The 16,399-nt window shown below is 32.5% G+C and overlaps 1 protein-coding gene across 2 annotated transcripts in view; it reads left to right on the plus strand.

Annotated features, from left to right (window-relative positions):
• The window catches only part of RTTN (rotatin), an 85,351-nt gene that overhangs the window by 15,410 nt on the left and 53,542 nt on the right, over positions 1 to 16,399 (plus strand). For both annotated transcript variants that reach the window (XM_061994823.1, XM_061994822.1), the window contains 11 exons: positions 292 to 407; positions 3,162 to 3,332; positions 4,633 to 4,845; positions 6,085 to 6,197; positions 7,319 to 7,445; positions 9,569 to 9,694; positions 10,544 to 10,660; positions 12,764 to 12,903; positions 13,171 to 13,342; positions 14,401 to 14,500; positions 16,157 to 16,245. In XM_061994823.1, coding sequence (XP_061850807.1) covers positions 292 to 407; positions 3,162 to 3,332; positions 4,633 to 4,845; positions 6,085 to 6,197; positions 7,319 to 7,445; positions 9,569 to 9,694; positions 10,544 to 10,660; positions 12,764 to 12,903; positions 13,171 to 13,342; positions 14,401 to 14,500; positions 16,157 to 16,245 — 1,484 coding nt within the window. The remainder of the gene's footprint in view (positions 1 to 291; positions 408 to 3,161; positions 3,333 to 4,632; positions 4,846 to 6,084; positions 6,198 to 7,318; positions 7,446 to 9,568; positions 9,695 to 10,543; positions 10,661 to 12,763; positions 12,904 to 13,170; positions 13,343 to 14,400; positions 14,501 to 16,156; positions 16,246 to 16,399) is intronic.

Consider the following 16,399-nt stretch of genomic DNA (forward strand, 5'->3'; position numbering starts at 1 on the left):
GATGGGAAATCTAAGTGACTTCTTTCTGAACTTCAAAGATGTCCAGTAATTGGATTTACAACTGTAGTAAAGTTTATTTAGCACAATAGGATTTAAGGAAATGCAGTCTTTTTTTAAGGATATAATTGCTTTAATCCTTTCTGTTATGATTTTTGGCTAGTTGTTATGTGATTTAGCATCGGTTTAGTGGAATTTCAGATTCAGAACAATCACTTTTTCAAAGTGTTGCTTTCTGAACATCATATGATATTTTGTCTGTATTTGAATTTATCCTTTAATTTGTATTCCTAGGCAGTAGGAGAATGACGATGGAAGTTCTTGAATTGCTTGTTGAAGACATGTTCCTTATTGGTGATGCTATTTCTGAAAATGTTTGGGAAGATGATAGCCTTTTTGCATTGGAATTGGTAAGATTCTTTAGGCTTTGATCAGCCATATTTAACAGTCTGTTTTTATATGCCTCTGACATTTTCTGCAGTGATTCATATATGTATCTAGTCTTCTGCTGAGCTACCCTTTTGAAAATCTAAAATAGTTTATTACTAGTTCTATCACTGGCAAATTATATTTTTTATAATATAATATAATTTATTTTTGCAGACGATACTTGAAGTTTCATTTAAAGAACATAAGTAATGAATTTTGTCTAGTAGTGAAAGGCTGTTAAGCAGCCATTGAGAGAAACACAAATAGGAAAGTGATCTTAAGAGAAAGTACTGACTACAAATGTTGGAGACTAATTTGATGTAAATGACAACATTTACTTTCCTTACACCTTATCAACTGTTTAAAATTGGGGACTTAACTGTTTAGATCCAAGACTGGAGTTATAGAATGGATGGTATCCATTTCCTACACAGGATCTACGAATCCCTGCATAGATTTCAGCTATTTTTGCTTAGCTGGCAAAGAAAGAAGGGTTTTTGTCCCAAGAGAGACTCAAAGCATTAAGATACAGTTGACCAAACTATTTAAATTGCTCAAAGTACATACTTGAGCACACTTAAGAGTTGATATGTACATGAAATATCAAATTAATGAATAACAGACAAAATAACAATGTCCAGCCTGGCTTTTTGAAGACAGTTGAAACATGGCATGGCTTATGCTCATAACAGGCCAGAATTGTACTCTGAAACTTGTCTAAAAAGTGTAGTCCTGGTTGCACAGGACTTTAAGGTTAGAATTCATGAAAATACCACTGAATATGAAACAATAGTATTACAATAATTACAAATATCTCTATTTTACAAATGATAATAGTCATATTATTAGTAGGACGTTGCAGTGAGTGAGAACATTTTTCTTTGAGTTTAGTGTACTTATCTGCCAAAATCGATTATAATTGATGAACATCAGGTCAGTACTGAAGATTCCTTGCAGAACACTTAGTCTAAGAAGCTTAGTATAATCTTTGTGTAGTCGCTGTATGACCTGAATCGGGATATTCCATTTCATAAAAATTTTTCAAACTACCGTAGAAACTATGAGTATCATCATATGTACATCATATGATTTTTGTTAGTAGTATAATATTTGTTTCCAGACTACTAACAAGCAAAACTCTACAAATTAGCTGGGCAATTGTATACAACTATATTGATAAAAAAAAATTAAAAAAAGAGCTTTGATGATAAGAACTTTATTCCATTGGTATAACTTCCAGATTTATTAGTAAAATAGTTTTCATATATAAAATTCACCTCTCATTGAAAGTTCTAAATCTTCATCAATTTGGGATGCAGAGCTGTACTGTGCACTGCAGTTCAATAAAGCTAATTTTGATAAAGCAATTGCAAGCCAGGACATTAAAAACAGGTCTTCATCTTTCTTAGTGTTTAGTAAATAAAAATAACCAAATGGATCATTTTAGTAAAATCAGCTGTTAAGCTTACCTTTATATGATTTAGTAGTGTTATCAAAATAATGTCTTTTAGCAGATGTAAACTGTGTTTTTGAAAACGCTAATTGCATAACTTTATTGCTTCGTTTCTTTGTTTATCCAATTTTTAAACTTTGTACTGGAATATCTTAATTAAAAGTAAGAATTTTTGAAATCTCATTAAAAAATACAGAAGTTTGTAACTGTGTGTTTTACCCATGTTTTTATACTTACTTCCTCCCATCTAAAGTTTTTACGGTTTTCCATTTTGACAAGTGTTAAATACAGCTTTTTTTGGATCACTGGCTTTGAGACAGCTATCTCTGTCTTGGGGAGGAATGGTCCTGAAGCAGAGACTCTTCCTGCCTCTGCTAAGTGTAGCAAGGCAGAGAGAAACTTACTTTTTTAACTCCTCAAGTTGAAAATGAATCCTTTTCATCTTACGGAATAATAACATGTATTGATAATTATTTTGAAAGACTGATTTGATTTAGTCAATTGCTTCATGTCACTTTCTACAGCTATGTTAAGTCAGATAAACAGTGCTTAATTGCTTAACGGTGATTATCGTTTTCTGGAATTAGTAAGATAAATCTCACATATGCTGTTGCTTTCTTAATCATTATTTGGCACTCCCAAACTGGTAACTGAAATTAATTCTAGCCTTGTTCTAGTGTCCTTAAGTACAAACCTGGCTTTTTCAGCTGAGCAAAATTCAAGGGTTTTATTTTATTTTTTCCAGTGTCAATGAGCAGAATTTATTCAAATGATAGTGATTCTCAAGTAGGCTTGTACATTATCTGAAAAATTTGCTGCTATTTCCTTTGAGAATGAATAGGCATAAAACCCATTTCATGTTCTCAAAGTTTGGGTTATGGATTGTTAGGGTCTTTTAAAGTTTTTAAAATTTTATTGTAAAGCTTTATTAGCAGATTCAAACCAGCTCCCTCTATTTCCATATTAAAAGTGAACTTCAAAATTAGTGAGCAGGAATTAAAGGGAGGACAAAAAGTGTGGGGAGGGGGAGAATAACCAGTAATGGGTAATCACTGACCAAAGTATACAGAACTACAAGTGAAGGTGGAGCAAGGTCTGGAACGAACGCAGAGTTCTGATCAGATGACAAACAAAAAGCTATGTTTTTTGTAACATTTTTTTCACATTTAAATTATTAGTTATAATTGTGTTAATGATGTTATTGAGTGCTGTATAAATGTTGTAAAGATACAGAAATGTTTCAACTATTTCTAAATGATTTTATTTCTGATTTTGTTTTCAGAAAGACAAATTGCTTCTGGCCATGGGTTTGCTTGGAGAAACTATATTATATCACAAAACCAATATTACTGCAGAGCAGCCTGAGCTGATGTTTGTGCATCACAGAATGGCATTTATTAGCATTTCACTCTTCAGTGTTAGATTACTGCAAATTCTTCTCCCTGTAGAAAAGGTATGCACTAGTTTTAAGTGATTATCTTGTGATTTTGCATTTCAAGAGGGCAAAAAGTAATACCTTGGTGATTAATACTGGGAAATTAGCCATTGGTCAGAAAGATTAATCAGATTTACATTGGCTGATGTATGAACACAGAAGGCAACTTTGGCTCTTCTTCAGTTATTGATGCATTCTGCAGAATCTTCTGCAAATTTCAAGTCTGTAAAAAGAGATTTTTAATATGTTTTTTAATGAGTTTTTGAAATTAAATATCCTTTTTCCTCCCATAGTGGGTTTTTTGGTACGATGTATGGTTTACAAAGCTGTCCTGATCCCTTCTCATTTATAGTGTATGTGTGCAAGTAAAACTAACCAAGGCTAGAACTACATAATGTTTGAATTCAGCACTCTTAATCTGGTGAAACTTAGTCAGCAATTATGTTTTGTACATCCTAGTGATTTCAGTTACTCTTTGCTCACAATGGTATTTAAAAGAAATTTGTTGTAGCTCTTGAGATTGTGGGTTTGTGGGTTTTTTTTCTGTTTGTTTCAGATGGAGAGATCTAGAAGTTTTTCTTCTGATGGAAAGTGTTAGAAAATGTTTAAATCTATATGAGTTTACTTTTTTTGGGATCATTTTATTGTAATACAGCTCCTTTTTTAGACAATTTTCAATCTCAGTCGCAGATTTCAGTTAAAGGCTTTTTTCCAAAAATATTAAGTCTTTCACTATTAATGTAAGTAGTCTCTTGACCTGCAAATAAATCTAGACATGGAATCTAGTGACTTTTAATAATATTTGTCTTTATGTTCTTATGTACATAATCTTTCAATTCTGTGTATGATGAGAGTTAGAAAAAGGTTACTGTATTTGAGATCAAAATTGTAGTTAGAGGAATACTGAACACTTGCATTGAAAAACCCAAAAGAACAACAAGATTTCCAGTTTTTAGTATGGGATATTGCTAAGTGGAACTGTAGACAGCTTTTTATTAAATACAAAAATAATTGTGATCTGTGTGTTCTCTGCCATCTAGTGGTTAGACAGTAAATTGACCTGGCCAGTGTTTTGTGTGGTTAGTGCTGTGGCTGATTCATACATAACTTTTGTGACTGGCTGCAAGTCTGACATCTAATGAACTGTGACTTGTTAATTGTAAAAAAAATCTTTATGTAGAACTGATTTGATATGTATTTCTCTAATTTTTAAGGAGCAGAAAAACTGATTTTACTTGTTGAATGATTGCAAATGCTGTTGTTGGTTTCACTAGTTTTTTTGGGCTGTTATTCTAACAGTTGTTTTTTTTTTTCAAAGGCGAGTAAGGTTTCACAAAAGAGTTTGCTGAATGCTTTGTTTCTTCTATCTCTGGATGTCTCCTTCTCCTTGGAATACCCAAACATTCATGAATCTGTAACAGCCTATCTGGAGCAGATGAGTACTGAGGACTATAATACTTATAAACAAACTTCAGAAGCTACGTATTCGATCGAATGCACTTGTAGCTTTATGATTGAAGTTCATAAGAAGGTGTGGAATTTTATTATATAAAATACTCCCTGTAGGCAAATATCACTCCTACACTTCTCTTTCTCATTGCTAAAAATTATAGTCTAGTATAGCTCAGGAAAGTCTGTAAGTATGAGTATTTCATGCTATGCTAGCTGTAGTTAGTTGGTATTCATTTTCACTAATACTACTCATGATGTTTGTAAAAATCTTATTCTAACTAGAACCAAAGAAATAAACATTTAGAGATCATAAGTGGTTGCAAGAACTTTAACAGGCAAAGCAGTGAGATCAAATTAAATACTCTATTTAAATATATAGTGTGGGTATATATGTGTGTGTATGTAAGTGGCTTGGTATTTCAATTGTACAAAAAATTTCAATTCCCAACTAATTGGTAATTGTAACTGTAATAAACAAGTACTTCTAGACTGTTAGAGCTTTCTGTGTTTCACTTTGTGATGAGGACAACTAAAACCTTGCTTTATTTGTTAAGAGATTCTGGCATACTACTGAAATATTCTTCTCCATTATCCAAATGGACAAGTAATTTTGAAAAAATACTTATTCAATTGGTACTAACAGAAATAAAATACAGAAATAAAAAATTTAGCTGTCCTAAATCTGCATGAATCCTTTACATAGGCAGGTTCTGAACTTAATTAGAAGCAATATTCTACATGTAAAATACTATTTACAATGAAACAAACTCCATCAAATTTATGTGGCTCCTGTATTTGGTAACCAAAAGTAGGAAAACATTTGTACTTAACTTTTTAGTAAAAACAAACTTGCTGTTTAATATTAATAGTGAATTGTTGAAAATTTAGTAGTTAAATCTTTCGTTATGTTCTTCTTACAGAAAATTCATGTTGATTTTAAAAAAATAACGATTTGATTGAAAACAAAGTATTCAAGGATGAGTCTATTCACGGTCATTTTAGAAAGTGTTGTGAATAGAGATATAGCATTCATACTGTGAAATGTTAGACATACATTATTGCCATTGAGTTTAATAGAATTTTATTTGGATTCAGTAGCTGAAGGGTTTTTACCTCCTAGGAGTACATTCTAACATTTATTTCTTTGAAATCTATTGAATTTGTTAATCAGGTTAACTATAAACGTCTCTGTGAAAGGCTGAATCAAACCCTATTTAGTAGTTGTATTGATGGTAAATTCTAAAAGATTATGCAGTAACATTGTGTATTTTAATATTACCAATTCTGATAATTTATTTTTTTTCTTTTTACTTTTCAGGGGCACGAAAATCTTTCTGAATTAGTAGAATTGGCACAGCAGGCCTTGAGTAGTCTACCCTACCATCAGCACTTTCCCTTGCTTCAGGAGTGCATTCACATATGCTCAGATATGTGAGTACATTACAGTTTAAAATACTTGAGAAAATAGAATCTTTTATGGATAAAGTTTCTCAAGTAGAAGCTTAACTTGTTTATTCCCTGTATTTAAGCAAGTGTTTTCTTTTAGCCATTTAAGTGTCTCTTCTAAGTAAATTCTCTCTTTTCTAGTGGATCTCTTGAAAATTGAATTTTCAATAAAATTAATGTTTATTCTTTTCTATTTTTAAGCTTTTACAACTTAGTATGTAAAGTTACTGTGTGATTTGTAAAGAAACAGTTTTAAATGCTTTGATCAGACTTTAAAACTTAAAGAATTCCTTTGTTTTGAATTTATTTGTGTAAATTACTTTTACTTTCAGAAACCAAGACGACTTATTTTACTTTAGATACTATATGTTACAACATGGCATCTAATTTATTAAATAGGATTGTTTCATTGGGTTTTTTTGATTTTTCTGTGTCTCTAGTTGGAGAATTTAAGTTAACCTATGGTGAATGAAAAAATTTTGTCTTGAACACCTATTTAGAAGTAAAAAATCTTAATTTTATACTGATTCAGAATTTGGCATTAGCCATTTTTTCAAAGGAAACTCCATTTAAGAGTTTTCTAATAACTATTCTTAAATTCTGAAACATCATAACACCTTTCAGTGTTCTAATGCTTTTAGAATTAATCACTGTTTACTGTTTCAGACAACAGGAAATACACTTCACAGTCTTGTAACTAACATGGATTGACTTTGTGATACTGATATAGACTTTTACCTTCCCAAGGAAAAAAATCAGAAGACACAGAAATTTTGTTATAAACATATACCGTGATCTGAGGAGCCTATTGAAGCTCAATAGAATTTTGTGTTTTCAAATGAACATAGATGTTTGTCAGACCCGTGAGAATTTTGAAAAACTATAATTATTATGAATGGAAAAAAAGATACAAAAATGAAAATTGATACTATGGTTTTGGCAGACATATTGTGATCTCTGAACTTCTGACTGTCAAGTCATTCTGCAGAATATATAGCTTTTCAGGAAGCTTTTTTCCGAGATTATCCTGAAATTTTACAGGAAAACTTTTGTAGACCTCTTTGGGCATTGTAAAATGTGTAACAGATTTTTCTTTTCATTTTTAGTTGGAAGTCTGACGAGGGTAACTCATTGCTCCAGGCTGAGGGTCAGAAGATGCTTCTGCATCTATTGTCTCATCCTTTGCTGAATGTAAAAGCTGAAGCCTATCAGTGCTGTTTGGAAGTGGTTAAGGTTAGAACTAATGCTTGCTTAACACAATTGGCAATGTGCATATTATCTAATTAAAACCCCATTTTTATTGTGAATTCTTTTAACTTTATTAGAAGCTGTGAAATGTATATATTCTTGGGCTTAAAAGTTTACTGTTACATTTTTGGTATTAAACTACTTGATGAAGTTATACTTCAGAATGACAGAACTTCTAGGGGGGGAAAAGCAGTGCCAACCAATTTTATTTTTTAAAAGGATTCTTAATAATGCTGGTTATTAGAAATATTTGTATTTCATTTTGTTTTTTAAAAAGTTGAGTTTTTTTTTTTTAAGTTTTCAGTTTTGGTTTTCTGCTGAAATGAGGTTTATAGGATCGTAAAATCATTTGGGTTGGTACCTTTAAAGACCATCCAATTCCATATCCCCTTTCACAAGATCAAGGTGCTAAGAGCCCCATCCAACCTGACTGTAAACATTTCCACAGATGATACACTTAGCACCTCTCTAGGCAACCTGTTCCAATGTTTGACCACCCTCATTGCAAAAAATGTCTTCCTTTTATCTAGTCGAAATCTACCCTCTTTTCATTTAAAACTGTTACTTCTTGTCCTATCGCAACACTCTTTGCTAAGAAAGTTTGTCCCCGTCTTTCTTATAAGCCCTGTTATGTTCTGAAAAGCAAAAGTAAGGTTTCCCTATAGCCGATCTTCAGGCTGAATGACCCCAACTCTCAGTCTTTCCTCAGAGGAGAGATATTTCGTATTTCATCTCTCTAATAATTTTTGTATTCTCTCTCTGGACCCACTCCAGCAGGTCCATGTCCCTCTTGTACTGAGGGCACAGAACTGGACACAGTACTGCAACTGGAGTCTCAGGAGAATGGTGCAGACAGGAAAAATCCCCTCCCTCATCCCCCTGACAACACTGATTTTGATGCAGCCAAGGGTACGTTTGGCTTTCTGGGCTGCGAGTGCACGTTGTTGGCTCATGTCCAGCTTCTCATATGCCAGTACCCCCAAGTTCTTCTGTGCAGGGCTGCTCTCAATCCATTCCTCACCCTGTGTGGATATTCAGGGGTTGCCCTGACCTATATATGGGACCTTGCACTTTGCCATGTTGAACCTCACAAGGTTCACATAGGCCCATTTCTCAAGGGCAGATTCTACTCTATCATAGTGATTTTGCATTTTCCTTTTTTTTTTTTTTAAGGAAGCAAAAATCATTTTGGGTTGATTACTGTTCAGTTTTATGCAAGGATATTTACCGAAGGAAAAGTAAATGTGTAATGTTAATAAAATACTGATACTTTCAGAGGAAATATTTTCACCTAGTTTATGCTTTACTTGCTTATACCTTATAAAAATGTGGAAGAAAAACATCTCTTTTTTCCTATGTATAAAAGTTTAGGTTGTATTTAAGAAAATATAAGTCCTTTTATGTAGTCATTGTTTTAAAGGCTTAAGTTATTTTTGTTTTGGGACAGCCTGTTTTGATTCTGTTTTATATGATGTTTTGCTACTACCTTAATTTTTTATAAAAATAGCTCAAGGGATAAAGAATATCAACTTCTTAAAACTTTGCCTGTATTCTATATTAAGGATGCCAATGTCATATTCATCAGGTCATTTTAGGTATTCAGCAATATTGTCTCACTTTTCTGTTTTGATGTAATACTTTGTCATAATTCTTATTTTCTGTAATGGATATCAGCAAAACTTACTGTGCCTATAGCACAATTCACTGATGTACAAAGATGATGGAGCCAGTCTTATGCAAAAAAACCTGCTCTATCTCCCCTGCAGAAAACTTGTATTTTTGGTGAGATTCTTACCTGCCCGGTTTAGGTTTTGTTTATTTTAGTGTAATACCAAACAACATATATAACTTGTCTAATTTATTTTCTCTGTTTAAAATAAAACCAAAATTATTTTGTATTTCTTATAGCAACAGGAATTGTGAGTAATTTATCTGTAAAGACAATGTCTCCTCCAGGACTGTAGTGTTTAGCTTTCAGAACTGTAGTCTTCCCAAACTGCATGCAAAAGCCTTTCAATCAATGACAACTTCAGGCAATCTGTAGAACATGATGAAGTAGTAGAGATTGTTGTGAATTTTAAAACTAACCAACTTCATTTTTACTGAAGAATTGTTTAGGTATTCATAATATTTCTAATCCTGTGTCTTCAATCTGCCGTGGAATACATTTTCTCCTTCATCCAAAAGTTTTATATGAAATCTGTACATTTGGCCTGCAGGAAGATAAGAATGAGGTACTGTGTTTAGTAGCTATGTTTATAAGTTGATGTGCATGCAAAGTAGGGGTTGGTATTGTCCATGGTGGTCTAAGGGTTATCTAAAGTTTTGGCTACATAGCATCTTGTATATAGAAAGTCTATGCAAACAGTGAAGTTCTAGTAAATGGAAAGGATATTTAATGGAAAGGTTTTTTTAATGGTAAGTTCAGAGAGAGAATAATGTTCTATGCGTAGGATGTTATTAAATGCAATGAAGACCAAGGAAAGATTAAATAAGCCTTTTTAAAAATTATTCTCCTGTACTATATTAATCTGTAATAGAATGTGCATATGGTGGAAGAGTATGTATGATTTATGGCATAAAATGCAGAATTTTAGCTACTAAAAGTGTTTTTACACTATATAAGGAGGAGTGTATTCTAAGAAGCTGGGATTTTCCTTCTATTCCCATTGTAGTAATAATACTGTCTTGGTAAATACTTTTTGATAAAGAGCCTCAGATGAGTTCATGTTCAGTTTGAAATATTTGATAACCTTCTTAGTTTGATTATTTGCCTCAAAAAAATGAAATAGCCATGTAACAGAGGCTTTAAGTTGCTTTTCTTCCTATATCTTCAGAAGCATAGCATGAAGCCTGGGAATGAAATGCCCCAGAAAGGTAGAGTCAGGAAAGAAAAGAAACAATTTGTTTTGTCTGCAGGACAGAGAGACCTATAGATGTATAAGTTGAAGTAATAATTTATTTTATTTCAGAAAAAACAGAATTCTAAGAGAATAATGATTGGATGCTATTACAGCATTGACAAACTGATGTAGACACATTGGCTGCTGTTGCATTAGTTTATCTTTTTTGTTATTCAACAGGTAAACTCTACAGCCGAGACCATTCTGATGCATCTATTGCAGGGACAATTAGTAATGGCAGTATTGACTTGGAACAAGTTTATTGAGGCCCTTTGTCCTGTCATTCCTGTTTTACAGGTACTTCTAAGTGCTTTAATCTGAATTTGATGTATGAAATGATGTAAACAGTAACACTGTCATGTTAAACAATAGAGTATTCACCTAAGGAGCTGATGGAAAATAGATTAACAGTAATATATCTACAGGCATCTTTTGTTACATGTCAAATGGATAATTGTTTTTTAGAGTTCTTAATGCTGATCAAAGTTACTGGTTTGAATTTCTTGGTGAGTTTTAGCCTGATATTACTAGTGTGAGACTTTGAAATGTTATAGTAGAAATTGACAAGTACTGACTTGGATTTAAATGGCTTGAAGATTTGAGTGAATAATCCAAGTATAGTTTAAAACACTGCATGCTTTTCAATATTAGTAATTATTAGAATATCCTGCATATCCTAAATTAAAGGATTTTAACACTTCTGTCATGATTATAGTTTTCTGATCAAATATATGCTCAATAAATAGCAATAGGTGCAAACTATATTTTCTGACTATTTTAGTATTTGTGTTTTTATTTCTTTCTTTCCAATATTATAGAAATATCAACAGTCAGTATTATTCTTCAACTTTAATCTTTTTATCTGTAATGATGTGCAATTTTTTTTGTTTAATTGTCTTCATTCTTGCCTTGATCTAATGAGAACTTTTTTCATTTCTCAGTCTGATTTTTCTCCCTAATTTTTCCATCCAAATTCTTTACTGTTTTTTCTCTAGTGCTAGAAATTTCTCTTCTATGATCTACCTGTACTCTTTCAGATTAAATGTTTTGCTGCATCTGCCTAGTGTTTGGTTTTCCTGATGTCTGTTTTTTTGTCTTATTTATCTCTTTTATTTAACTTAGCTAATACCTCCAAGTGTGCTATAAATGGTGGATGTCAGGAGGTTGTATCTAGTGACAGGACAAGGGGTAATGGAAAGAAGCTGGAACAGAAAAAGTTCCATTTAAACATAAGGAAAAACTGTGAGGGTGAGGGAGCCCTGGCACAGGCTGCCCAAGGAGGATGTGGAGTTTCCTTCTCTAGAGGTTTTCAAAACCTGCCTAGACACATTCCTGTGCAACCTGATCTAGGTGGACCTGCTTTAGCAGGGGAGTTGGACTAGGTGATCTCTAAAGGTCCCTTCTAACCCTACCATTCTGTGATTCTGTGCATGGTTCTGTGCTTTTTTGTCTTATTTTTTTTCAAAAAATATCACTCTTGATAGTGATACCTACTTATTTGTATCACTGCTACACATGAATTTGTTGCCTACACCTCAATATTACATATGTTGAAAAAACTACTTATCTAATTTAATCCCTGAGATAAATGGCACAGAAATCAAGACAAAAATGGGGAGAAATTGCACATAAGATAGGCTATGAAATAGAAGGCTTGGACAGAAAAATATGCAGAGAAAATACACTCAGAACTTGAAAGTGGTGGGAAGAAGGTTACTTCAGAACTTTCTCATTCAGTTATGTTAGCTTTTCTGTGTCACCCACATAAGAATCTTTCATTGGTATTCAAGATTAAATGACTGTAAGCTAAACATGTGAGAACGAACTTACGTGTGCTCTCATTTTTGTGAAAAGAATTTACCTCTAATCTGTAGCATGTATTTGAGCAGAGTGTACTGGAGGTCTATATTTACCCAACACATATAAAATGCATTGGTTTTTTTACTCTTTAAATGTTTGCAGTAACATTACTTGGTGTAACTGATTCTTGCTTGTCTTGTTTCTATGTGCAAATGCTTTGATGAAACATCTGAAAATAGATAGGATTTAATATTTCAAAGTAACTTCTGAGAGACTAAATTTTATTTATTGAAATGGAAACTGACCTTCCAGAGCAGCGTCATGGTAACAGATTTGGGTCAATGTACCTCTGGGCTGTGTAAAAATCTTTAGTTCAATTTGTATAGAGGATCATTTATTAATTTTTAAAATTTGTTTTATAGCAGAATATTTAATCTGCAGAAATGGAATTTTTTCTTAAAAGTTATTGCTTTTTATTACTGTGTTGCTCCTTCTCCACCCCTTAGCCTCTAAAAAGGGAATTATCTTGTCTAGTTTGCTAAGTTAGTAAGAAGATTTTTTTTTTTTTAATTTGTAAATTTGTTTGTTTATTGGTTTTAGGGGTATGCTGACACAAAAGATAGGCTAGGTAACTGTATCCTCACTTTGAGTGAAACAACCTCTGACAAAGGAGAGGGTGTTCTCCCTAGAACTACTAGAATACGGGCTGCTCTGCGTCTTCTCTTCTCAAAAAAGCAGTTGTAAGTAACACGTTATTTGTTGTTATTATTAAATGATACATTATATGTATCATTTCAGGATGTCTTCTAATGTTGATGACAAAAATGTCTTTTCTAGAAAACCGGTTGATTATTACGTAGTGGGTTGATTGGAAAGCTAGATTAATCAATGTTTAGTTGAATAAGTACTTCTCCTCCTGTATTAATTTTAATAAACTAATTAATTTCTAATAATACAGCTGAAATTTTCTAGTGTGCAGATTTTATTTTCATTCTTTACTCCTTTAGAGTTCGTTCAGCGGCACTTAAGCATTTAGCATTCCATCTTACAAATGAAGAAGAGGCAAACCTGAAACGCCCACATCTGCATGGTAGTGTGCTTTCCAGCATCTCAAACTTATTTATTATAGAAAGAGCTATTGAGCTAAAATTGGATGATAAAACGGAGTCAATATTCAAGGTGAGCAGCCTCTGTCTAAATATTGTGTCATTGATCAGCTCTTCCACGTGCCCAGTTAGTGAAGTTACCACTTTCTGAAGGTTGCAGTATTTTATAAAAATTGGTTTATTTCATAAAATCTGTTGATATTTCTTTCTGTGAACTTAAACAGTAGTTTTTATGCTACTACATGCAAAAATAAGTTAGTTCTTTCTTCATTTTTTCTTTTACTCTCTGCAGATAAGTTAACAACAAGACTTGAGTACAGAGAGCACAGACCTGCCCTGTTTCCAACAATTTCATTGTACATGAAAAGAGTCTGATTTTTTTTTTTTTTTCCCCCTCACATAGAGCTTTTCCCCCACAAAATCAATTTTTAATGAAACAGGGACAATTAATTTTTAATGAGTATTCTAAAACATTATAAATTTATGTCTGTTTTCTTAATACTACTACTTTTGCAAAGTGAAGAACAAATCACAGGTATTTGACCTATGTGAAAACCTATTTTTCTTCATTTTCATTTTTTGCTATCTTTCCTCCACTCTCCTTCCTTCTTTACCCTCAACATTTTCAGATTAACAGCAATATGTAAACCAAATGCTAAAATGCAATCCATCTGTAAAAAAAACTACTCTGGCTGCTTATTTTACACTTGATTTATACTCTTCTGCTATATTCTTCAAAAATATGCAGGATTATTTAAATTTCTCTAATCCTGTTGCCATTAAAAAATCAATCCCCTTCACAGACTTAAAAGCATATTCTAGCATTTCTATGTGGTATTGGTCTTTCCGTAGTCCTACATTAAGCATTTTTTGTTGGAAATCTGCATTTGTTTTACACTAGAAACTATTATACTGTTATATCCTACAGATATTATTAAAGATTAGTTGCCAAATATCTAAATATTATTACAACCTAATCCTTTCTTGTTATATTCATGTGCAATCTTATCAAATACAGTCTAATAAGGAATTTAGGTCTTTTTATTTTCCACTTGCTGTTAGGAAATTTGACTGGTTACCTTGAGTCATAATAGCGTACTGCATGTAATTTTAATATAGTTTTACTTTTAGGCAGAAACTGTTGAAAAGCTGTATGACATCTTGACTTCTGATGCTGTTGACCTAGTTTTACGAAAGTCTGCAGCTGAGCAGCTAAGTATCATTCTAGAAGGTAAAATTCTTCAGAAAATTTGTATTCATGTGCTGATCATTGCTTGAGCTTGCAGTTTTGCTAACTTTTCTGTATTTTTGTGCCAAAGGTACTCCTTATATGTATATTCTTGAACCAGAATTTTAACACTGTTGTGGATGACCTAGGAATTCAAATTAAAAAAAATAGTTGTTAGTTGTTGTTTCCCTCAAGAATAAGAAATAGCGATCTTACTATTTAAAAAGAAATAGCTGCCTTGGGTAACAGAGGATTAAACTGAATTCCCTGATCTTTTTTTCCTGCTTTTCCTTTTCAGTTTCTTGGTCTACCTCAGAACTAATGGTGCATCAAATTTTTTGCTATTGCTAAATCAAATACTCAGTCTTGAGTGAGGGAAGTGATGGTCAGTAAAAAATAAATATATTTGATGCTGTAGTATTTTACTTAGGAAAGTTAATTGTTAGATTACACAGACTAGCTAAAGGGATTTTATGCTTAGTGAAGAATTTCTTCTGTCATTCTGAATTTTTTCCTGTATTTTTAATTAGGCTAAGTGGAAACTACAGTTAAAATAAATTGAAAAATCATTTGTGTGAGTGAGGATTCAATAAACAAAAGCTAAGCTTCCATGATTATAAACTCTTTCAATATCAAGAGGCAGACTTCCTGTGGCATTTCATCTAATATCTTTGCAATGAAAGTTTTCTGCCTTTTACTCTTCATGATATAAGTGACTAATCATAAATTTGCATCACAGTTTTTTTTAATAATTGTGTTGCTCTCTTGAGGAAAACTTATGAATTCTAGTAAAGGAGATCTGATTCAATTAAGATGCAAGTAAGCAGTCTTACACAGAGTATTATTTGACTTGTTGCAGTCATAACTATAGATTTTAAACTTGAATGGTTACACTATCCCTACTCAAACTCTGATTCCAAACTGTGTTTTCTTCAAGGAACTCAAATCCCTATAATTGAACATAAATTTTTTTTCACCGTAGGAAGGTGAAGCCTCTGATAATATTAAAATTAACATTTTTCTTGCCAGAAAAGTGATCACAAAAATCAGGAAATGTCTGTCTTCTAAAATACATTTAGTTGTGGCTACCAAAGTTCTCAGATGTCAAATGATAACAAAACAGCACAGGATGAAATTGTGAAGTGAAAAATGCAGCTTCACTGGGATGAATTTCATGTGAAGAATCACTTTATTTAAAAAAAAACCAAAAACACACCCAACCAAATGATGCAGCTTTTTTGTTGTTGAATATTCTTAGACTAGATTCTCTGAATGATGAGATCAGTGAAAAATACTCTTAAGGGGATTTGGCAAAAACCATTTTTAGTTCCATATTAAACTGTTGAAGTCTTTTTAATATTACAAATTAAATCCTTACTTGACTGAAATTGAATTGCACTGGGAATCACTGTCATTGTGGATCATAAAGTTCTTATGGGATGTTATGCGAGGTATTTAAGAGTTTAGTGTTCAAGGGGATACTAGTCAGATAACTAGACTTTGAGGAGGCTTGCCTTGGTAGAGCTAGAGCTATACTTGTTCTGTTGATTGCTAATTTTGGAAAGCTGTTCTCAACAGCAGGAGTTTGTGATCTTGCAGAAAGAACTTTAATAAATTGGTGCAGAACTAATGATTATTGTAATACTTTTTTTCCTACAGATACCAAAATGCATGGCATTGTAAAGAAGTTAGGTGTGATAGAACAGATTTTGTCTTACCTTAATGAATGTGTACATGTGGATGGCAAGGTAAAATACTTGTTATAAATTCTTCTGCAAGAATTGCAAAGCATGACAGTAGTAGAATTTGCCATTTTGTGCAATTAAAACACTAATTTTTGTGCATTAATACTGTATAGGCTACAAATGTTTAGTAACAATTCCAGTTGCAACATATTTTTAC

This window comes from Colius striatus, chromosome 4, assembly GCF_028858725.1.
Source record: "Colius striatus isolate bColStr4 chromosome 4, bColStr4.1.hap1, whole genome shotgun sequence".
Lineage (NCBI taxonomy): Eukaryota > Metazoa > Chordata > Aves > Coliiformes > Coliidae > Colius > Colius striatus.